Genomic DNA, 24757 nt, shown 5'->3' on the forward strand with positions numbered 1-24757 from the left:
GGAAGAGGAGGCAGTAGGGTTGCAGTATGAGATGGGACCCGAGGCAGGGCTGGAGACAGGCGCACAGACCAAATAGCTCAGGCCAAGGCCTAAAGTGAGTGTTCAGCATCAAGCTGAATGGGAGCCCTTGGGCAGCAGTGCAGGTGTAGGGGGTTCTGTTGAGGCTGCTCTGGGCAGTTGAGGGTTATTGCTACCATCAGGGTTGCTGGAAGGAAGAGGATGGTGAATATAGGGCCACAGAAATGGGCACACTGCACACTAGCAGGTCCCTGGTGGTACCAACAGCACTTAACAGTCCTTCCTGCCCAGAGGCTACCCTTTAGGTCAATGCTGGGCACCCAGCATATGTATGTTCCTTGGAGAGAGCATCTACCTGAGCTTGTAAGAGTGGGAAGTACTTTGACAGATAAATATGGGTCAGACCAGTCCTGGTTTCTGACTTTCTACATTTAAGGGATGTTTTCCAAGTGTCACTTGGAAAAGCAAGGGCATACTATAACAGGCTTCTGTTGGTTACATAGATCAGCACCCCAGTTTAAAAAAGTCTGAGATTTCTCTGAGCATAACTGTGTTTTGACAGTAGTCTTTTGGGGGGAGAGATGCTTTTACGTTGCCTGCTATGGTTAGGACTCTTAACTGGAGGCAGTTGTTGCAGAAATAAATCCAGGTTTACTAAGTGAATTGTACTGTGGAATCTGGCATCTGTCAGCTCAGTCTTGGCTGAAAGCTTCCATCCTTGGCTACTTTCTCATCTAATCCTTAGCTGGTCATCTCTTCTAATTGGATCAAACAAGTAGAATACACAAAATAAAGCTGAGACAATAGATCACAGAAGCCTTTTCTCAAACACTGGTGCTTGGCTGTGTATCTTGTGCTAAGTTTGTGCTGGGCATTCTGACATTTCCCATGTGATGTACAGCACAGCTCAATGCCTTAAGATGAGATACCTTAAAAGCAGCAGGAAGCTTTCTCAGAACTCAGCTGGGCTTTGTGCTCATGAATAAAAGATAGCTTGCCTTGTTTTAGTTCTGCATTTTGTGTGCTGAGACACGAGTGGTGACAGAAGCAAAATCAGGAGACCTTTCTGTGGAATAAGACTGGGTTTGATTGCTTTGACTGTCAAATAGTTGATGTCCACACTGCGTTGAAATTATGCACCCCTTGTAGTAGAAACTATCTGTTGTGTGAACAGCTGTGGGATGTAATGCTGTCACCTTATGACAGGCTGTTGCACAGTTCCAGGAGGAAGTGCAGTTTCACTCAAGTCCCCAGTGAGATGCTCAGTGTTCCCCCAGGGTGGATTCCCAGCCATCTGATCTGGCGTTTTTCTTCTCATTGCTTTTGCAGAGCAAAGAGATATTTGATTAATGTGTCCTCTGAAGCCCATCACATCAAGTAGCAGAAGGCTCCATGCAACCATACTAGAATGATGAAATTAGGCAGAGAACTATCTTACATGTATTCGCTGTGGTCAAAAGCAACCCAGACAGAGGTAATATGTTAAAAGATGAGACATAAAGAATGTATTTTAAGGAAGGCTAGAGCAGTTGCAGTCACAGTGGACAAGGGTCATTATTTTCACTCTTGGCTCATTTAGTGCCTTTCTGGACAGCAGGACACTTAAATTCAAAGTAGTTTTGTGGATTTTGAACAGCCTTTCTGCAGCAACCCTTACCCAAAGGCATGGAAAAGCTCATGATCCACTTTACGTTTAACCTGTGCCTGCCCACGCACTGTGCCACCCATACAGCCCAGCCTTCAAGCCTTTGCTGTGCCCTGCGGATTCCTTGGCCATGTTGTAATTGCTACTTCGTTATACCAGAGGAGCCTGTGGGCAGCTGCTACTGCGTACTAGGGATTAAATTATCTGCCTGCCCTTACCTTTATCTTGCAGTGCAGAAAGTTCTCAGGTGCCTGTCATTGAATAATTAAACTTGAAGAATCTTTTTGATGGGCAGGGTGTGCTAAGCATTCAGAGTGGGATTTGGAGGCCTATTTGATGCTCTACCACTTGCAGTTTCTAGCATAGAGTTGTGGAATGGTTTGGGTTGGAAAGGACCTTAAAGTTCATCCAGTTCCAACCCCCTGCCGTGGGCAGGTACACCTTCCACTAGAGCAGATTGCTCCAAGCCCCGTCCAACCTTGCCTTGAACGCTGCCAGGGATGGGGCAGCTACAGTTTCTCTGGGCACTCTGTGCCAGCGCCTCCCCACATCTAAAGGGACATACACTTCTTACCTAGACTATTCTCCCCTTACACTGTTAGCTCAAATAAATAGCTTTTTAAACAATACTTTAGAGTCCTAGGCCCTGACAATTTATTTTGGTATTGGAGCAAGCATCAACCAAACAGTGTTCCCATGGGGAAAGCACCTTCATTAAAATGCTTCCCTACACAAATTGTGTTCTATTTAAAACTTACATAACCCAAGAGTAGAAAATACCTGAACATGGGATTGATATTTAATATTATACCACCAAAATGACTGTTAATATATCAATATAGAGTAAGTCTTAATACATTTCTTTATGAAGATGAGCTTTAATGTTCCAACCCAAACTATACTATAATTCCATGAATTTCACATATCACATTCTGATTCCACGATATTACTGCAGTGCCTGACCCGCTAATTATTCAGCTGATATGAACACAGCAGCATGTTTCCCTGCGTGGTTGTTATTACTGTAGACAAGATTTGCTGAGCATCTCTGCTCACAGTGGTACCCAGCTGGGTACTCCTCTTACTCGTGGGACATCTAGTGGCAGAAAGGAGACTCTCTTTCTGAAGTCAAATGGTATTTAGAAAACCAATAGAAAGGGTGCTGAAAAGTGTTTGGGTTTTGTTTTTTTTTTTTTTTTCTCTCTGTATGTTAGCTTGTGAAGTTGAAAGAATTCTGTGGGCTTTAAACAGTGGTATTTGAAAACCTTGTTGGCTCTTAGACACATGAGCAGTTTGTGTGGAAGCAACAAGGACAAACTGCAGCTTGCTCTTGTTCCCTTAATGTTGCTCTACTGAGAAAGAGCTTCAAGACTTGCTGTGAAACAGTTGTACCTGAAAAAGATTGCTCTTTGTTCCAGCTAGCATCTGTCTCATGACACTCAACTGCTCCATCCAGAAGCTGTTTATACTTTTTATTATACATTGGTGGGCTTTCTCTCTGGTATTATCCTATGGCCAGAAGGTTCTACGAGCAAATGTGGGGCTCCTGAGCAGCTGGAGCAGACTTCAGCCTGGCTGTTTTGTGGGAATACAGGTGAGTAGCAAGGCAGGGGGCAGGAAAAGGTGTTTTGTTTATAAGTCTTGCTGTACCTGTGTTTTGTTTGTAAGTCTTGCTGTACCTGCAGGATATCGAACATATTGCTTGATAGTCTCTGATGAGACTTTGCAGAAAGAAGGCTTTTAGCAGGTATGATATGGGATGTGGCAGCTCCTATTTTCATTCTGGTTTCCTCTCTCCAGGCCTGGGAGAGATATAGCACAGTCCAAAATAATAATAATATAATCATATAATCCCAAAATAGTGGATACAAAAGGTATTTTCTAAAAGATAGCAGCCCAGGGTTCTGCATGACACTGAGCTTGCACAGCAAGAAGTTTCCTGGTCATCTTTCAGCTGCTCTGTTTCTTTCCTGTGGCTCTGTAAAAATAACTGAGGAAACAGTGGAATGTTCTTCCTTTTTGCCCCTGTTTTTTATTATAACTCTTCACTCTTTTTGGCAAAACCCATACAAATAATCTTTTTTTTTGATGGAGTAGGAAGGTCTAACCTGAACTTCTCTAACAGCCTCAGATATTTCAGAGCAGAATTGGATCTGTAATGTAACTGCCCTTAAATATCTGTTTTAATGGTGTGGGTTTTATCACCTTTCTAGTACATGACCTGTTTGAGGGTTTCTTCTTGTTTTTTCCATTATGTTCTGTAGCCTTAAGGGCATAGAATCCATTTAGAAAGTAAATTGATATTCCTCTGACCCTAAGTTTTGGGGATTGATGTAACAGGGCCCTAATGGAAATCTCTGAGCAATTCTGACTTCTTTCAGTAGGTTTCTGCACTTCAAATGGTCATGGCTCTTCCCCTTGCAACCAGCACGACATCAGTGAGTATGGGCTGATGTGCATTTAGATGTTAGGTGGCATCTTCAGAGGGGCTGGAAGACATGGGAGCCCAGTGACAGTCTTGTTGCTTCACCCCAGTAGGCATCTAAGCACCATGAAGATGCATGTTCATTCCCTTCCCCTCCCTCCTACTCCCAACAGAATAAGGAACAAAATAGGAAGAGCAAAACATTCCCCTCCTTTTTCTTGTCTAAACATGATGCTACTATCGCTTTGGTTGCTTCAGAATGCAGCATCACGTAGAATGATAGAATCCCAGCCTGGTTAGTTATGGAAGGGACCTCAAAGCTCAACCAGTTCCAACCCTCTGCCACAGGCAGGGACACTGTCCACTAGACCAGGTTGCTCCAAGCCCCATCCAACCGGGCCTTGATGGCAGCACCTCACATGACTGAAGGCATGAATTTACCTTTTTCTGCATACTCTACTATTTTTTCAGAGGGCTCATTATCTGCTTATCATCTTCAGATAAGCACTAGGTGTCCTACTCCCCTGTCTCTGAAGTGGGTGGCCTGATGACTGCAGTTACAGATTTGAAACACAAAGAAGATTGGGTATCAAATTCATTTGGTTAATTTGTCATTTTACCTCCATCCCAGTCAGACCCAATGCAGGCTCTGAGGCGATCCAGCCACTCCAGCTTCTAAACTGTGTAGGAACAATGTGGGAGATGCTAGAGCAATGCAAGGCAGTCAGTGTGGGGAAGCTGTTTTCAGCTTGATATTCAAGGGTATTTGCCACCCAAGAGAAGGTGGAGCAGCAGTTAGGTCCATTTTTTTGTTGCTTTCTTTCCAGTTCTGTAAGAGGGGATTTGGGAAAACAATTGCAGGACATAAGTGGAGGTTTTCCGAGAGATAAGGAAGGGAACTGCACATAGGAAAGATGAGTGCCTGGGAGATAGCAGGCTTGTAGGACCATGAGTGGCTGATGCAGCACTACCTCCATAGGTGTCTTCCTGGTACTTGCACAGTGTGGTGTTCTATGCTTAGCTAGGAATATACACAGGGAATGGCAGCTCTTTTCATTGCTGGGCTTTCATGGCATCCTGCACTTTAGGTAGTACACACTGAAAAGCCAGGCAACTCTCTCCTTGATGAACATAGCTTATGTGTCTGGGAGCTGGCATTTCTCTTCCCAGCTATCTACTGCACTTACGTGGGCCCCCAAGATGTATTCTCACCTCTCAGTCAATATGATGGAGACACCAAGTCTGTCTGTGTGCTTTGTGGCTCTATGTTGTATACTTGTTTTGTTTGGACACCAGGGAGGAAGGCTGTCCTCCTCAGCCCCATGAAGAGTTGGTGTGGCTCTGTGGGATAGAGCCACAGAGCATGTGTGGAGAGAAGCCACCCAGAGCTCGGAGGGGATAGACACAGGGCTTCCTTCCCATGACTTGGGAAGGCTTCAGGAGGGAAGGGCAGGGGCTTCAAAGACCCAGGCTCAGGCATCACAAGACATTTTAGAGAGACTCAATGTCATGGAATTTGTTATTACTCAGAATGCTGGAGTAATAACTCCATTGTGAGTCAGGAGAAAGACTTCTCTGTAAACCTTTCTATTCCAATTTATTCTGTCTTTTGTTAATCCTGTAGCAATTCTAGATCGTACTTTGGTAATACCAATTTTTTCTTGTGTGTTTCAATATTTAAACCAAAGAATAACCTAAGCTATCATGCCATGAACCATCCTGTTGCCAGCATGATAGTCAGCAGGCACCTTTATCTCTGAAGTGAGGGCGTTTGAGGCACTTAGAATATGAGGGTTTGTCATTAGCACTGTGAATGGATACACATTCTCACACTGGGAAGCTCAGGATTTGTTGACATGAACAGTAACTTACTCTAGACTGGCTTCAGGCAGCATTCAAGCCTTTAATTTCATCACTTCATGCTCAGAGACATGCCTGGCTTTGAATATACTGGGTAGTCTTCCTTATAGCCAGTCTAGCTGCTTCTCCATGCCTTCCGTTCTGTAACCCTCCTTGTACCTGGTTGTGAATGTACTAATGTAAACTGTATGATGCTGTGGCATGTTCTGATGAAAGGAGGGAATGATTTCCATGGAGATCCCTTTGGGGTAAATATTTCTTCCCTTTATAAACCTGTAGTGGGCTGTTGCCTCTGTCATCCATAGTAAACCTAGAGAAAAGACAGCTTTGTGCCTACTTGAAGCAGTTGGGTTGTCTTCTGTTTTCATGGCTCAGAGGCAATCTTGTCACACAATTGCTTGAGTAAAGCAGCATCCTTCCTCTACAGATCTCCGTGGGCTTCTCTGCAAATCCTTTAGCTGTTTAGAACTGTGGAATCAGCTGGGTTGGAAAAGACATTTGAGATCATTGAGCCCAACTGTTACCCCAGGACTGCCAAGCCCACCATTAACCCACAGCACTGAGGGCAAATTGATCTCCCCTCATAGCTGCCCTCATGATCTCCAGTCACAGCCACCTCTCATCTGCACCCTCATAGTGGCCCCACACTCCATAGCTGCCATCCCTACCCTTCACAGCTGCCCCTTGCGGCCCATGGCTGCCCCTGCTCTCCCCTCACTATCTCCCCTCACAACTGCCCCATCACTCACTTTATGATCTTCTCTTCATGGCTGCCCCTGTTCTCCCCTCAAGATTTCCCTCACCCCTCATGGCTACCCCTCATGGCTGCCCCTCCTGACCCCTCACGATCTCTCCTCATTACCACCCCCTCCCTCCCCTCATGATCTTTCCTCATGGTCCTCCCTCCTGTCCCCTCACCTCTCATAGCTGTCCCTCCTGTCCCCTCATGCTCTCTTCTCATGCCTCATCACCTCCACACTTCTCCCCTCACGGCTGCCGCTGCTCTCCCATCTTGATCTTCCTCACTCCTCATTGTCGCCCCTCCTGCCCCTCATGATCTATCCTCATGACCACCCCATTTCTCCCCTCTTGATCTTCCCTCATTGCCGCCCCTGCTTTCCCCTCATGATCTCCCCTCGCCTCTCATGACCGCCTCTCCTGTCCACTTACAATCTCTCCTCATCCCTCGTGGCTGCCTCTCCTCTCCCCTCATGCACACTCCCCTCACAGCTTCCCCTGCTCTTTCCACACGATCTTTCTCACTTCTCATTGCCACCCCTCCTGCCCCTCACGATCTCTCCTCATGACCACCCATCTCTCCCCTCATGATCTTCCCTCATGGCTGCCCCTGCTTTCCCCTCACCTCTCCTGACTGCCTCTCCTGTCCCCTCATGATCTTTCCTCATCCCTCGTGGCTGCCCCTCCTGTCCCCTCATGATCTCCCCTCACACCTCATGACCACATCTCCCCTCATGGCCACCCCTGCTGCCCCCTCATGTCCCCTTACCTAAGCAGACAGGTCTTTCCATGTTGTTCGCTATTTGCTTGTGAGACCATGACCTCTCATGGTGACTGAGTTTGGAAGCAGATACCAGACTGTTTTCTGCTCTCCTTTGGATGCTCAGCTAATCCCTTCTGTCCAGCAGTTCATCAGTTGGAGTGGATAACAGCCCATAGCTGCACCTCGCCATGAAGATGGTGCACAACAACAGTGGATGGCAGGTTCAGGTTCTGTGTGTGGTTCTGGTATGGTGCGTTTCTGGTAGCTGAAAGACCAAAGACTTGACTGCCTTTGGTTTGTTGTGCCCATCTGAACACCTTGTCTGATGTGCTGATACCCAGGGAGATCTGTAAGTATGTGAGTTGTATTTCAGCATCCTCTAAAGTATAGTTCTGAAGACTGGTTTGAAAATGAGCTCTAGATGTATGTGCATTGGGGAAGGCTTGAGTGAGTGATATAATGTGGACACTGGTTTTTGAGAGGGGAACCTTGAGATTTTGGTAACTTATCTGTACTAGTCAAGTGTATTTCTGCTAGCAGCATCTCCTCCTTGAGGTCTGACATAGAATCATCGAACAGGTAGGGTTGGAAGCTCATCCAGTCCCAATCCCCTGCCACTAGACCAGGTTGCCTGCTGATCTGGACTGGGGAATGGCAAGATTTAATGCTATAACATGTTTCTTTTGGCTGAACCAATGGTGCTGTTGGGAATCTGGTCAGCTTTACGGTTCTAATGACTGGGGTAAGTCTGTAGAGCAACTTACAGGCTCTGTGAGAGGTAGGAACTGGTCTTTCTGGCTGTGGAAATCCAATGTCTGCCTCTCCCATTCCTCTTCTGCCAGAATGTCTCTTTTCCTGTATTCATGTTGGTTGAGCCCTGTGTCTGTGCACACTTGTTCTTGGTTTTCCTCCACTGCCCTTTAAACTGTGTCAATTAGACATATTAGAAAGGAAATTTCCATGACTGACAGCAGGTAAGAAGAATGTTGGGGCTCACTGCTGGGAAGGGAGCATAGTAGCATGTATGGAGTGGATTTGGGTAACAAAAAAACATCAGTGCACGTGCTGCTGTGCTGAAAACTTGCTTTAGAGACTGACTTTATTCTCAGATACCAAGTGTTAAGCTGGTCCTTTCACCATTTAACCTCACCTTCTGTGTGATGGAAAATTACTGCCCTCATGTTCTCTCTTTGTCCTGTTGTAATACTAAATACTCTCTGAGAGATGCTTATCCATGCTGTTAATGTGTAGTAATGGGATTGCTATTTTAAAAATCGATACAAATATCACACTAAAAAAGAAAGGCTCCTCGATGAGGCTGTCAGAGAGCTGTTTTAATAGATCTGGCATTTGAGACACTTCCCCCAAAAGTACTCTTCCAGTTTCAAATTACTTTCTAAATGTTGCTGCTTGCAGACACCAGGCTTGCTAATACAAGTTGTCAGAGTGAAAACCTTTCTCTGTAGTTTCAGAGGAGCTGGGAGTCAGAAATATGTTCATTATTGTTTCAATTGATCAAGAACTTGTTCTCTCACAAATTAGGGAGTGGCAGCTCCAAGCTTGATTTTTTTTTTTTTTTTTGTGGTTTCAGCCCATCTGGAAGGTTGGAGAAGCTGGAGAGTTGAAGATGATGTGAAAGTTTAGAATGGCTCTTCCTAGTACTGCCACTTACAGTGTGAAAAGCTGAATTATGCTGACTTGATTGAAGCTGTTTTTTAGATGCTGAAAACTTGCTAGCAGATGGTATATACATTGATAATGAAGGTATTCGAAGTTGTCTTTAATATCCTTTTCATATTTTAACAGTATTTCTTACAGCTCTGTGTAGAATTGTCTCGATGGTCCCCCTCTGTCACTGTACTCACAGCCTTCATCACATTCAGGGCCGGGTCTTCGGGGTGTGTATGTTCTGGTGAGAGTATGAGACCAAAAATACGTTACCAGTGTCAATAGCTTGAAGACTTGCAAATCATAGAATCAGAAAGGTTGGAAAAGACCTTTAAGATCATAGTATCCCGGACTGGTTTGGGTTGGAAGGGACCTTAAAGCTCATCATTGTGTGCAGTTCTGGTGTCCTCAACATAAAAAGGACATGGAACTGCTGGAACAAGTCCACAGGAGGGTCACGAGGATGATCAGGGGACTGGAGCACCTCCCGTATGAAGACAGGCTGAGGAAGTTGGGGCTGTTCAGCCTGGAGAAGAGAAGGCTGCATGGGGACCTAATAGCAGCCTTCCAGAACCTGAAGGGGGCCTATAGGGATGCTGGGGAGGGACTCTTCGTCAGGGACTGCAGTGACAGGACAAGGGGTAACGGGTTAAAACTTAAACAGGGGAAGTTTAGATTGGATATAAGGAGGAAATTCTTTCCTGTTAGGGTGGTGAGACACTGGAATGGGTTGCCCAGGGAGGTTGTGAGCGCTCCATCCCTGGCAGTGTTCAAGGCCAGGTTGGATGAGGCCTTGTGTTGGATGGTTTAGTGTGAGGTGTCCCTGTCCATGGCAGGGGGGTTGGAACTAGATGATCTTGAGGTCCTTTCCAACCCTAACTATTCTATGATTCTATGATCCAGTTCCAACCCCTGCCACGGGCAGGGACACCTTGCAGTAGAGCAGGTTGCTCCAAGCCCTGTCCAGCCTGGTCCAGAACTGGTACTCTTCAATCTGTGGGTTTGGTATTCTATATGATTTCTGCAGAATTGAGTAGAGACTCATTTAAAAGCTCACTCTGGTTTAAAGAGCTCAGATCTTCAGCTTTGCCCTATTTACATTTAAAATATTTTTGGGTTCACAGACTTAGTGTGGTGTTTAATGACCTGGAAGTTAACTTGAAATAAAATGGTTTCTTTACCTATAGGCCAAATCTACTCTCAGGCAGGCCAAGCCTAAAGACCTTGCTTGCACTCATCAATTGGTGTGGCAGACCAGGTTTGCTCATGGTTTAATTCATTGTTCTTTTGCCTTTGCTTATTTACCCTGTCTGTCACTCCCTCTGTGCTGCTGGTAATTCTCTCCTTCCCTGGTCATTCCTAGTTTAAAGCTCTCTTTACCAGTTCCCTCATGCTACTGGGAAACTGGTGTCCTATGGTCATAGAAACTAAAATCAACAACAGCCAACACCAACCTTACAACTATTTGTAGACCTGCAAATCAGTGCCTTTCTCCTCATGGTGTTTCTCCTCACCAGCAAGACTGAAGAGAAGAATGTGGCCCAGGTCCCCGTGGCCCTGAGCTTCCCCCAGAGCTGTATGGTCAGGTGGCCGAGATCCTTGGCTTGAAGGCACTTCTAATTCCTCTTCAACTTTGAGGGTGGTGAACCTTTTCTGTTGAAACCTGTTCTAATTGTAGAAGTAACTATAATTGTAAGAAACGTTAGGAGAGTGTCAAAAGAAACTGCTTTGTCCCCAAGAATAGAGTTGACAAAAGTGACCGTGTTGGATTTTTAATGCTGGGGATGAAGATAATATTTGGCTTTTTTTCAGCTCTTATCTTGGTCACCATGTTACCTTTTTCAGTGTTATGGGTGTACTATGAAACTGCTTCTTTCATGGCATGCTTTCAGCTGGGTCCAAGGTTGATGGCAGCACAGAAACCAGAGATGTTATAGCTTCACTGAAGGTTACTTACAGACCAGGACAGCTACAGCACATTTAAACCTACTAGCTGTTCTTAGAAGGAAACTCTAAGTCTTCAGACTTCGAGTGATCTTCATCCTTGTGAATAATAGTGTCATGGAGAAAATGAATGAATGCTTTGTACTGCCAAGTTGCTAAGGATGTGCTGGAAGAAAGGCAAGTGTGGCCAGAATTACCAGCCCTGCCAGATGATGTGTACTGTGTGCAATGTTATTGCATTCTAGATAGACATTTACTGCCAGAATTGAGGTTGTATGTTCAGAGTGGGGAAGGAGGGGAAGTAAGAGGGGGGGTTCTTTCCCCTTTTTGCAGCTAGGAACTCTGTTTTTGGTGGAAGAGGTGCTTTGTATTCTAACCCACTCCTGCTCAGGAAGCGCAGGGCATGTCTCAGAAGCACTCCAGAGGGTGACTACAGACTATCCTTCACCTTTGTGCCTGACCTTGGGCTTATGCTACTCTTCCCCTTGAAGTCTACTAAAGTCTCCAAACACCAAGCTCCTTATGGTCTTGGGAAAGCAATGAAATGTATAAGTGAGAGGATCAAATTCATGGTTTACTCTAAATTGCTTCTCTTTCATTTTAATGCTGCATGATGGACATAAAATCAAATTTAGAAGCCACCCCTATAAGGAATAGACTGCTGAGGGGTTTTAAGCACACAGGCTTGACAGCAGCAGCTGATTAATAATTAATTAAACTAATCCCAATGAAAGAAATATACCTTTGCTAATCTATAATTACTTGGAAGCTTCTTCATACATTTTGCAGGAGAATCTTTTCCTTGTAAGACTCTGGGAAAAGTATATTTAGTGTTTGCTTTCAGCGGATATTGCCTGAAACAGCGTCTTAATCAGTCTGACCTCAGCCTCCAGGGGATTGTTTTCCATTGACTTTATCTCTTCCTCCTCGCCTCTCTCTGTGTGCTGCAGTTCTTAATAGAGCTGCTATGTTTGAGGCTAACAGTGTGTTTGTGTCTTTCTTTTGGGGGGGAAGCTGATCTAAAGTGTCCTAAGCTTTTAATCTCATCCCCTCACCCCTCTTCAGTTTTGAAGCTTGAACTTTTCCATCCATGAACACTTTCTCAGAACACTTCCGTCAAATGAAGTGCATAAAAGCCTGAGATGCACAATTGCTCTAGTCACTGACCATTCAGAAGCTGCAAATTGCATAATTATTTTTAGTGGCTTTCGTTTCTTTTTAAGGCTTTTACAGAAAGAATGTGCCAGTGTTCTGTTCAGACCTATTAATATTTCACACCAAAATGCACTTTTAAAGCTTTCTGTGCTAACATGCTTCTCAGAATGACTTCACCCGTTGTTCTCCAAATGCTGTGTGCTCTCATACTTAAGTACAAGTATCTGCATTTAGGAATAGAAGTTGTTAAAAAGGTTTTTAAATGCATGTGAAGCAGCAGGTAAGAAGGCAGGGTAGGACCAAGTTTCCTGCTCTGTCATAATCAGCTTTCAAGGTTCTCTAACTCTAGGTTTCTGTATCTGTACAAGGTCACAGGTTTGTGTAGGAGACTGTCCTCTCTAAGTGAGACTAGCTGGACACTCAGGATAATAGAGGTATTTCTAATAGATTTTGGCTCTGTCAGTAATCCGTACAAATAAAATATCTGTAAATGCCAAAATATCGCCATTTTGCACTAGGTTATGTTCTCCATAGGGTGCCCTGTGGTGTGTCATTGTAGACTTGATGGGATATTCTGTTATATACCTTGGAAAGGCAAATGCTAAAAATAACTACATTTTTTTCAGTAATTCATGTTAAATCCCTGTGACTTGAGCAGCCAGCTGGAAATCTGCCATTCTACAAGGTTTGCCATTCAAAATGAGTTCAGAATCTCTGGAGCTGGGTATCTTTTATGAAGTTTTAGCTCCAGCAGCACACTTGTCTTCCTGAATACAGGAAGAAATGAGTAACCAGAAAGTGGTGCCTGTAAAGAACTGTGTCTCTTGAGCAACTCTCTCCACAGAGAAGTGCTCCTTAGGCTTCGCCAGCACTCCTAAAGGTCAAAATCAGCTCTGTGGTTTTGTTGCCAAAGTTGTACTGGAATGGGCCTTACCACACCTTTGCTTCAGGTAGGACTTTGGTATAATTTGGTTGACCTCTCTTGCAAAGAAAAATATCTCCTGCAGCTCCTCATTTTATATATAATATAAATATATGTAAATTTAACCCGGAAGTTAAGCCATCAAATTGCCTGTATTATCTGGAAGGAAAGAAACTTGCAGTGGCTACTTACATGCATCCTAGTGGTCTACACACACAGAAAAAGGAGTCAGATCTCCCTTTCTTTGCTGGAAAACAAAAGGGGAGGAGGGAAGGACAGGAGAAGACAAATCTGTCCTTGTCCTTGATTTGAAGAGTCTCCTCTGCTTTATTTCAATGCTTTTGTGGGTTGCTTCTCCTTAGCCAGAGCTGGGAAATGATAAAAGCCACAAGCAGGGAACTTCGCAGCTTTGCGGAGAACAGTTGGGCATGTAAGGAGCCAGGTGAGGTAGAGAGCCAAAGGGCATGGAGTTGAAATGGCAGCTAATGAGCTTTGTCTCTCACCAGGTTTATTGTGTTCATACTAATTGCATTCAAGGTGCTTTTGAGGATAAGAAGTGCTAAAGTATTGTCTCACAGTTCCCATTTAATAACTTTCATTGCTTTCTCCTCCTCCTTTTCTAATGTTGTTGAGAAATTCAGTCTCTAAGCTGGAAACATGGTGTTTCTTTGTTCTCCCCAGTGGTTATGAATCCAAAATCACAACATAAAAAGCGTAAGGAGCCATGCAAGCTGTTACCTCTGCTCAAGGTGAGTTTCTGCAGTTTGGATATAAAGGGGAAAAGCTGGTCATTATAGCAAGCAATAAAAGAGGGTACAGAAGACAGGTCATGCAGAGTAAATGAGCTTCTACACACAGCTGCATCAGGGTCTGCTTCTGGCTCTGCTTCTGTTCCCAGCTTGCAGCCAAAGCAAACTAAATCCAGAGGGATTTCTGTGACTGAAATGTTCTTTGTGAATCTCCTTGTAAGCATTTGGTTTAGCTTCTGTAGTTAGGAAGTACTCTGGCTGTTCCATGACGGGATCTGGCATTTTGTTCTTCCTGGTGGTCTGCTGGGACAACTTAGACTAGGGAAGGGTCGTGCACATACAGATGTGGATATGGCAAGGTAATACGAGGGGGTTTTTTGCTGGTTATCCATTAGATGTCCTGGCCCACTGGCTGCGTGCTGGGAACACATTCCTATGTGTATCATTCCCTCCACCTGGTTTCCAAGGGGAGGAAAGCCTGGAGCTGGGTGAGTGGAGGGAGCTAAGTACATGGCACCAGGTTCTTTAGTCTGGATGTTTTGGGATCATGCTTTGGAAAGCACTTGTACAGTTCAGTGACAGCCCTGATTCCAAGAAATAGCACTGTGAGCTTTTGACCATCAGCGGAAACTCAAACTGCATCAGCTTGTTTTTAATGGTTGTGTTTTCAGCAGCAGATCTTTAATTCCAACATGTTTGTTTTCACTTGGGCGTTATTCTTTCTCTCTTGCTCTGGAATTACTTATGGATCAGGAGCTTCTGCCCTCAAGAGCCAGATGAATTTTCTCCTTTCATGCTCATCCACTGCAGGGCAAATTAAAGTAGGATTGAGGGGGTGCTTGAGCTGGTGAGGTGGTGGTATGTGCCCAAAGAGGGAGATTGAAATGATGTAGGTTCTTCAGCAAGAGGTTTGCTTTCTCCAGTGAGAGAGGACCACGAACAGTCTGGTTCTCCAAGAAGTCACTGTGGATATCATCCAACAGATATTACTCTTATTAAAGCGAATAGCTTTAATCTAAAGGCAGAAGAAAACCAGATTACTTTGCACTGATGAGTGTCAAGCAAAAAAACTACGGAACAGAGAATAAGGTTTTTTTATTGAGTCAAAATATCAGTTGTAAAATCCTGTTTTGCAACCATCAGTGTTTCAATGACCTCGCATTAAATTAGGTTAATAGGTGTTGATTTCAGAACTGTTTCATTATCTTCTGATACATTAAAACCTAATGATTTATTCCCACAGGCATTTTCTTATACTTCTGGCTTTTTAATAGTGTTGTTGATTGCCTAAATTAGCTGCAGCATCATTACCAGTTCCTGTGGTACACTGGCAGTGTTGCTGTGCTCTTCCCCATCACCTGCAACTGCTATTTCCTGCACCCTGGTGCAATTATGCCTGCCTTAACTCATGGATAATCCTGTCATTGCTTGCTCTGGTGCGTTGTCTCATCCTCCCTGCCCTCCCCTGAAAGGAAAGCATGACACTGATAAAAAAGGAGGGGCTTTGCAAGCCGAACTATATCAAACCCTTCCTCTTTGAGTCATGATTTCAGTAGGACTGCAGGGGCATATTCTGGAGACTTTGGTAAGTGCTCCACAGTGCTATGCTCTCAGGTGCTGATTTCTGTACTTAGGAATAGATACTTTTGAGATGCTGGGGTTGAGGTAGCTGTGCAGCTGAAGTTAAGCAGCATCCTTATCTTTTCTGGGAGTTTTAACATAAAGCCAGTTGCTAGAATTGTGTTAATGCAAATAGTGGTTAGATTTATCTGAAAGCTTTCCGAGGATGGGAACTGCTCTTGCTTTTCAGTTGTGGCCAACTTGTTAAAAGCTCAGTTAATAAGGTGCCTTTAGAACTCGTTATTTTTTGTCACTTCTTTGCTTTTTTCTAGTCATCTCCAAGCTGAAGACTTCCTTGGGGATATGCTCCTTCAACTGCTGTGGAGTCATAGTATTAGTCTTATACCTTAGAGGACTATTCTGGTGTTTATTTAATGGTTATTACTCTCAAATTGTGTTAGCTTAAAGTCATGCTTTAATGCACTAGTCTGTGCTTTACAAATGTTTTTGGATATATTTAACAGGTTGGAAATGCAATAGAAAATGAACTGTGTTTGCCTGTTACATAAACTACTGCTGTGTCACATCTTTTAAAGTATGGGACTGCTGTGCTATTCCTAACACTCATAAGGTTCATGAGCTTTGCTCACAAACACCAGCTGAACACTGTGGTATCAATGCAGCTCTTGAGAACTTCTGCTGAAGTTTAAGGCCAGCGTTTTCAGGGTTCCTTTGCACTCTTGCCGACTTTGCTGAAGTTATAGCAAATATCACTTACAAAAACACTGAGGCAAACTTGCAATCCTTTCATATTTGGAATGAATAATTCCTTGTTTCCTTTTTATCTTCTCTCTGTACAGTTATGTCCATAGTGACTTGTCTGGTGTTAACTTGTTAAACAGATTAACAACTAAAGTAAAACCCTATCAATAAATAAGCTGCTTAGATCTAGACCAAAATGTATTACCCTTATGTTGAATTACAGCTTTAAAAGCCTCTTTACACCAAACATCAATCTTATGAAATGATAAGAATTGCTTTCTGGGTTAAGAAATATGTCTCTCAGTGCACAGCTGCCAGTCTTAGTGAAATAAGTGATGTGGTGGTGGGGGTGCCTGTGAGGTTTTGCTTTGTTTTAAAGAACCTGCTGGGTTTAGGGACAGTACTCTCTCAGCATCACCTTAGTTGATGTGAAGTTAGCACTTCACAAGGGCAGGATGATTTCTTTGTTGCTGGAGCCATCCAAATTCCTCTAGCAGTGTGTCCTTGTAGAAGAGGAACTGCTTCTCTGCAGTTCCATGATCCTTGCTTGTCAGCTTGAAGCCTCTGCATATGTGTATGGCTTCCCCCTTTTCCTTAGTGTGTGCCGTTTGACAAGCCTGCCTCATCAGATAACCTCCCTGGAATAAACATTCCCACCTATCCCATATGCTTACCAGTTAATGTGGTCGACTAGGCTAGGGTCTGCTCAATCCCTCCCTTACTGTCTGTCAGTCAGGTTTTCCTCTCTGTATGTTCTTGTTTGTGGCTTCCTTCTTTTCTTAACCCTTTTTCCATTGAAAAGCCCCTTGAGCAGATGCCTATAAAGGAACATTTGCTTTCTCCTTCCACAGACTCTTGCAATTCCTGCTCAAATAAAGAAATGCTTCTTTTCTGAAGCAGGACATGACCAGGCTGGTGGCAGCTTTGGAGGTCATTTTGTTCTTGTGTTCTGCTGATAATCACCTGCTTTAGTGAGCTTCCTACAAAGTCATCTCCTGAATCTGGTGCAAAGCTTGTCAGACTTTCGTCCTTGCTCTGAAGGTGGAGTGTGACGGAGTTAGTAATGCAAACGAGATCACAAGCCTCAAAGCAGGAGAGTGCTTTGTTTCCTGCTGCAGCTTCTACTTGAGAAGCAGTGTACCAACTTTCTGCAGTGCTGAAAGGGGAAATAGCTGTGGTGGGGGTCTGTGGAAGGTGGTGTGGTGCTTAGAAGCTCAAGGTGCCCATGAAGTCCACATGGAACGTAACCAAATAGCTGGACCACATACCTGGTATTTGGGTTTGTGCCTGAATCACACACTGTTACGTGATTCTCACATGGCATGCAGGCTAGCTCTGTATTGTCTTGGGAGGCCTGAGATGAGATTTGCAACTGCTGCCACACTGGTACTGATACAGCCCAGGATGCTGGTGGCTTCCTGGCTGCCTGGGCACAAGCTGCTCATGTTTATCTCCATTAATCAGCACCCCCAGCTCCTTTTCCATGAGCAGTTTCCAGCCACTCTTCCCCAAGCCTGAAGCATTGCAGGGGTGTTTTGTGGCCCAAGTGCAGGACCCGGCACTTTGCCTTGTTAAACCTTATCCCATTGGCCACAGCCATGATGAAATACATTTTCCAGACTTTTGCCTTTTCTTGGGTTTAAGTCATTCCTGTTGCATGCAGAAGGTGGGAAGGAAGAAGAAGGCTTTTTCCATGCTCTTCCATTACTTAGCAGTGGGAGAGTGACTGTGATCGCAAGCGTGCTGAAGAATGTGGGGGAAGTAGCTGTGGACTTCTACCATGCACAGTGAGCAACACTGAGTCAGTTGTGTTCCACCTCAAAATGAAGTGTTTTTAAAATAGCTGTGAATAGAAATGTACATTTTTGTTGTGGAAAATTGCATTTTCTTTCTTACTTTAGGGCTTGCTCATATAATGCTCCATCATTCTATTTATGACTACAGCTTCCCACTGCCTGTGCCATCCCTATTTTGTCAAGTGCCCTAAGTAAATTGTTTCACACTCACTAGTTTTTGGATCTCAGAAACTATATATTTATACAGGGATGCTTCCTCGGAGCTGGAGAGTGTAATGTGTGTTCCTGTGTCTGAGAGGGACAGGAGACCATAGAGCAGCAGGACCACCCATGAGAGGCAAGCCCAGGGAGAGGGAAAAGGAGAGGGAACAGTTTTGGGAGAAGTAGGATTTGAGGTCACCATGTTAGCTGGCTGCCAGCCTTCCTTTCAGGGCAATACCTTTTCCAGTGCTCACAAAGGAACATGAAGGGAACTGAAGTATTTGCTGCTAGCATAAATAGTTTTTTGTTCTGTGTTTCTGTGCACATGAAGGGATGCTCCTTCAAAGACACTGAGGTCAGTCCAGCGTCTGCTCTCAAGGGTAAATGAAGTGTTGTAACTTCTTAACTTTTTGGATCCAATAAGCTTAAAATCCACTTGTTTTTCAGATCACACGCTTTGTCCTTGTTAGAAGAGTAATCCTGAAGGATCAGTGTTCAGGTGCTGTAGCTACTCTAAGCTTCTGGTGTACTGACAGGCCACATGAGCTGCAGTTTGCTTTCTCTGTGATGTATCTGTTTCTCCTTAACATCCCCTTTAGTCGATAAATACACTATGTTAGGGATTGCTTATTGTATATGAATACTGAATAGTGAGCATGCCCATCAGAAGGGAAGGCGAGTTGAGATATGGCAATGAATTGAATGGGATGGCATATAAGGTACATTCCTTTCTCAAAGCATGTTGACTTGGAGTTCTTTTTCATACAGGGAAAGAAAGGAAAGTGTCTTTGTAGTGTGAAAGAAGAGAATATTTTCTCTGAATGTTAGTTACACCTTTTAGGGATCAATACCCTTCCTCATTCTTTATGCTGGATTCAAATTAATCTCTTCTTTGCTTCCTAGGGTACTGGTACCTCTCCCCCTCCACTGTGCTCTTTCAGGTCTCAATGGGCACCATGAGGCACCGAAGAAATGGCAATTTTGAGAGCTCCAGACTCCTTTATTCCAGCATGTCTCGCAGCATCGATGTGTCCTACAGTGACGCTGTGAGTAGCTGCTCCATCCTTGCTAAGCTTGCCTGTTGTCTTGGGACTGAGCCACAGTCCTTTATGAACTGGGTCATGTCAGAAGGAGGAGGATTGATTTGTCAGTTTTCCCTTTATGGAGAAGTCTTCCTAGCCAGTAACCCTGCAGCAGTAGCACTGGTGCTTTATTAGCATGGTTAAAGTCTAAGATGCATGGCATTCCTTTTTGATCCCTGTAACTCTTATGTACATTCTTAGTCACTTCAGTTTTTCAATTCCTTTTCCTGTTTCAGAGACAAATCCTCTCATCCTGAAGTCTCTATAAAGAAACCCCCAACCTCTCCATGCAACTTGATGGCAAAGGCAGACAACATATCATTACATTAAACATCCCTTTCAAGCCTCAGTGCTTTGCTGATCACAGCAATTGTCTGGCAGTTTTTTTGCTTCTGAAGGCCTAATGACAAGCTCTTAGGTCCTTAGCAAGTGGTTCCCCCTCCCTTTTACTTTTCTGGTCTTGCATCATTGTGGCTGCTTATGTTCTTTTCCATTTTGTTTTTGGATTTTATACTTTAAATGCTTTTCTACTTGGAATTGTACTGCTGTTTAACTACAAGGGTTCTGTCAAAGTGGGAAACTTTGATGAAACTTTCCCTTTTCATCCTGAGCTAAATCTGTTCTTCAGTACAAAACTCCCAAACCTTTATCATCAAGTGAGAAATCTTTTTTGCTTTCCTACCTTGCAAGGGCACATTGGGAATGAATTTGCATTTCCCAAATGTGAAAGCTTCCCCTGTGCTTGTGGAGTTTCCAGTTTAATGGTTAAACAAGCTGGAGAGACTTGGCATTCCACTGAGCTCACATAAAGCTCCGCTTTTAGGTTGCTCAGGTCTCCTGCTGGGGTCTTTTTGTGTTCAATTAAAATAGCTCCTACCCCAGAGGATGTTAAAGTCTACTTCTGTTTTTCCTTGGGAAGAAACAGTGTTGGCCGCAGTCTTTAAGCGGTATCTGCATCACTTAACCCAGAAGATACTGGGAGTGCTGTAAGTTATTGCAAACATGGCAGTGCATGCAAATGGAAATGCTCCATAGTCTACAGCTACCTGGATTGTGCCACTGAAATTAAGTAATAGATATTCTATGTGGGTCTTTTGGATTAAAAGCTGTCATTAAAATAGGCTCTCCGGCAACTCTTAGGGCATCAAATTTATTTTTCTGGTTTAGGAGTTATTGTAAGTAAACTTTTCTCTTTAATTCTTTTCAAGGATTTGGTCAGCTTCGTCCAAGAGAACTTTAAGAAGAGAGAATGTGTCTTTTTTACAAAGGACACCAAGTCAATGTAAGCAGATACTCTTCTCATGTTTTACAGGCATGGGAGTGCTGCGAGCTGGGGATGTTCTGTGATTCTTATAATGATTAATTAGAATTGTATAGTATAATTCTATAGTATCATGATTATTATAATTCTTATTGCTAAGTCAATGGGAAGCAAACTTCTCAGGGCTTTACGAAGAGGCTGAACCCAGCAATGCAGGCTGACCTCAGGACAACTTCTTTGCTTGCTTGGCTTGTTAGCATGTGCCAGGGGTATTCTGCAGTCACAGTCAAAATAGCTGGAAGGCTGGTGGTTGGCCGAGCACCCCAGGGTGCTTCTGCCCACTCCAGACAAGTGATCTCCAAACAATTTCATTGCACATCCCATCAGTAACAACTTGCTGAGCATACCCCCCAGTATATGTTTATTTATGAACTAGATACATCTACTATTGTAATAATACATTATAAAACAAACACAGCAATCAAAAAAGGATGAGAGAAAGATGAAAGAAACAATATATTTAATATTACATTTTTTCAAGTTTGTTTAACGCACCCTCCACTTTCGAATTCACTGCTCCAGACTCAGGGGTTTGTGTAAAAACTGGAAATAACAGGTTTTGGAGTTAATACACAAGTACCTTAATAGAATCAGCCAGGCTGGAAAAGACCTTTAAGCCCATCCAGTCCAACCATTCGACAGCACTGCCAAGGCCACTACTAACCCATGGCACTGAATGCCTTGTCTACATGGTGTGTGAAGGGACAGGGACTCCAGCCCTGCCCTGGGCAGCCTGTTCCAATGCCTGAGCACCCTTTGGAGAAAGAATTGTTCCTCAGCTCCATCTAAACCTGCCCTGGTGCAGCTTGAGGCCATTTCCTCTTGTCCCATCCCTTGTTCCTTGGGAGCAGAGCCCAGCCCCTCCTGGCTCCATCCTCCTGTCAGGCAGTTGCAGGGAGCGATAAGGTCCCCCCTGAGCCTTCTCTTCTCTGTACTAAAACCCCCTGGTCCCTCGTCCGTTCCCCACCACACTTGTGCTCCAGGCCCTGCACCAGCTCCATTGCCCTTCTCTGGCCCCACTCCAGCACCTCAATGTCTCTCTTGTAGTGAGGGACCCAGAACTGAACACAGGATTCGAGGTACGGCCTCACCAGTGCCCAGTACAGGGGGGCAGTCACTGCCCTGGCCTTGCTGCTGCGCTGGTGCTGATACAGGCCAGGATGCTGGTGATTTCTTGGCTGCCTGGGTACAAGCTGCTCATGTTCAGCTGTCTCAATCAGCACCCGGTGCCAGCGCCTCACCACTCTCACAAGGAAGAGCTTCTGCCTAAGATCCGAATTTTCCTAGCTTTCCCTAGTCCTGCACAACCAAAGTCCTAGTTCTTCCTACCTTTGATGCAATTTCAGTGCTGGTGAGGGGAGCATTGGTAGTGACTGCACACCATGCTGTGCATCAGGTAAGAGGTGGTGGTGGTGGAAATGTGCTAGGAACACAGTAAACTGCCTGTAAAGTCTGCTCAGAGACCAGATTCCCATTGCTTCTTGATTTGAATATGTCTTAGGCATGCTAAGACATCAGTCACGCCCCAAGTTTGCGTTGAAAATGATTACTCTTAGTAGTCATCATAGTGAACTCTTCATATGGATGAGAGCACAACAAGGGAACGAAATCATCTGTACCTGTCAGGTTAGCAGTAGATTAGGTCACTTCTAATGGTGTCTGGTGTTCTGGTTCATGTCCTTCATTTCTATGCAGAGTTGTAGTTTCAGATAAGCAGCTGGTGACAGAACTTTATTTGTGATAAGGAAAAAGGTCATATATGCAAGGCAGTCCAGAAGTGTCAGAGATATGCTCCACTCCATTGCCCAGTGTTATATAGGTGATTATCAGGGGAGGAAGCATGATTAGGTGCTGGTCTCTTAGCTGTTGACCTGTCATGCAGCAAATACAAGTAGAGTTCCATGTACAGCTGGTTCTGCAGCTCCACCTGCTGCTTGCTTTGAGTTGTGTTGGTACAATCCTGCTCCCAGACTTCGCACTTCGTGTGACTGCTGCTTTAGGCACCCTTTGTTCTACAAGCTCTAGGTTCATTGCAGAATCATAGAATCCTGGAATGGTTTGGGTTGGAAGGGACCTTAAAGCTCATCCAGTTCCAACCATTGCCACAGGCAGCAACACCTTCCACTAGAGCAGGTTGCTCCAAGCCCCATCCAACCTGGCCTTGAACACTGCCAGGGATGGGGCATAACACTTCTTGGGAATGTCCTCATTAAGCAGAAGCTGTGCAAATGTTCTGTCTTTTGTTAATAAACATGTCAGAACTTGTTTTTCCGTGCTCAGGATTATAACCTGGGGTTCTATGTGTGTTCATTCTTCTTTCAGGGGTAACTTATGTAAATGTGGATACCCTGAAAATCAGCACATAGAGGGCACTCAGATTAATACCAATGAAAAATGGAATTACAAGAAGCACACTAAGGAACTTCCTACTGATGCCTTTGGGGACATTCAGTTTGAAAACATGGGAAAAAGAGGAAAGGTAAGTGGGAGTATCAAGGGTATATGTCAGGAAGCACTGTGTTCAGAGTTCTGAACCCTATGCCAGTATAACCCCTGGAAAGCTAATGGGAATGGAAGGTGTTAGGCTACAAAGGAGACAAGCTGCTTTCTCAAGCACTGAATATAGGTAAGAAAGAATAATTTCTTCTGTTATTTGTTTCATAGGCTGGTGATGGGAGGGGCAAAAGGGGTTCTCTGTTGTCAGGCACGGCAGAAGATGGGTCGATAAGGTGGTTGCTTGCTTTTCCTAGCAGCTGGGTTTATTGCAATTGGCCTGGAATACAATCGTAAAGGTCTTGGGCTAGGAGAATTAATTTACAACTAGATCTGTGCCTCACTGGGACTCTGTACTCTGATTATGTCTGTGTGTGGTTACAGTGGCCAGTGTGTGGTCCCTGTCTATATGGAAATGTCATGGTCTTGAAGAGTAACTTAGTACCCTTCTACCTATCTTTAGTGGTGAACCTAACAGGATAAGCTGAAGTACCTGAATGATCAAGCTCCTGATCTTTGTTCCTGACTGTTTGACTTTAACACCATTACAAGACTGGGTTTTTTTTTGGGAAGCACTGCACCTTTTCAGTGTGGAATAACTTATGCTCTAGAAAGCAAATGATGTGAGGGTGTACACCAGTGCAACTCTTGGGTGAGGAGTATGTGTAACATGCTTTGCCTTCGAAGGTGCAGCAGGATCCAGGAGGTGATAATCATAGGGCTTTCATATCTGTAGGTGGATCTCTCTTTGGAGGATCTGTACTGTTCAGTGCAGAAGCTGCGCTTACCTGCTTACCACTCCACAAAGTCATTATTCATGCTTTGTAATGGCTTTACCATGGTGCAGCATGTCATCCAGTGTCTGCCTACAGAGCTCGTCGACCTATATTCTCTTCTTCCCCAGCTGCTCTGTGTGTTGGTCATTGCAGTCTGTGGATGTACTGTGCTCCTTTCCATACAATAGTATTTTTAGGTCTTGGTCTGGCCACTCTGCAGGATGTTGTGCAGTGTTGGGAAAGGTGTTCCACATCTTCCTATGGTAGTTTTGTTTGGAAGGGCTCTGCAATGTTTCCTAGCCAAATCTCTTGCTCAGAGGATATCCTCGCAGACCATCTTGCTCAGCCTTATAGCTGATTGAATACTATTTCCCAGGGTTGAGATCCTACAATGACAGTACATTCACTGTGAATCTGAGAGATCAGTGGAACTTCAGAGGTTTTATTCTGTTGGGTTTTAATCTTTTCCTGTGTTTTTCCTTGGTGTGGGGACAGGAGTGGAGGGGTGGGAAGAAGAAAAGAGCTGGCATTGCTGTTTGTGATGATTTATAGTGGTACTGTGTGAGGAGTCACATGTGGCTGAGCTCATCTGTCTCTTCTAAATGACTGGTATTTACCAACAGTGCAGCTTGCTTGAGACAATCAAAATAAATGAGGGAAATGAGAACATGCTATGTAAATTAATTGAGTTTCCTTTATGCAAAGTAGCAGAAATGAAGTATTTTGGTGTGAAAAAAGACTGAAGGTTTTGAATCATGATTAAACCAGATCCAAGTACTTCACATATTTCTTGATATGTATCTTTTAGTATCTTCATAGTACTTTGCTGTAGCTGCTGTGTACCTTCACTGAAAGGAGAAATAGCTTTCTCTATCACCA

General features: G+C 44.2%; 1 protein-coding gene across 12 annotated transcripts in view; it reads left to right on the plus strand.

Moving 5' to 3' along the window:
- The window catches only part of TRPM8 (transient receptor potential cation channel subfamily M member 8), an 81463-nt gene that overhangs the window by 22634 nt on the left and 34072 nt on the right, over positions 1-24757 (plus strand). For all 12 annotated transcript variants that reach the window (XM_065669653.1, XM_065669652.1, XM_065669650.1 and 9 more), the window contains 3 exons: positions 19110-19252; positions 20497-20570; positions 22932-23088. In XM_065669653.1, the coding sequence (XP_065525725.1) occupies positions 19154-19252; positions 20497-20570; positions 22932-23088 (330 nt within the window). In that variant the 5' untranslated portion in view covers positions 19110-19153. The remainder of the gene's footprint in view (positions 1-19109; positions 19253-20496; positions 20571-22931; positions 23089-24757) is intronic.

This window comes from Lathamus discolor, chromosome 3 (assembly GCF_037157495.1).
Source record: "Lathamus discolor isolate bLatDis1 chromosome 3, bLatDis1.hap1, whole genome shotgun sequence".
NCBI lineage: Eukaryota > Metazoa > Chordata > Aves > Psittaciformes > Psittacidae > Lathamus > Lathamus discolor.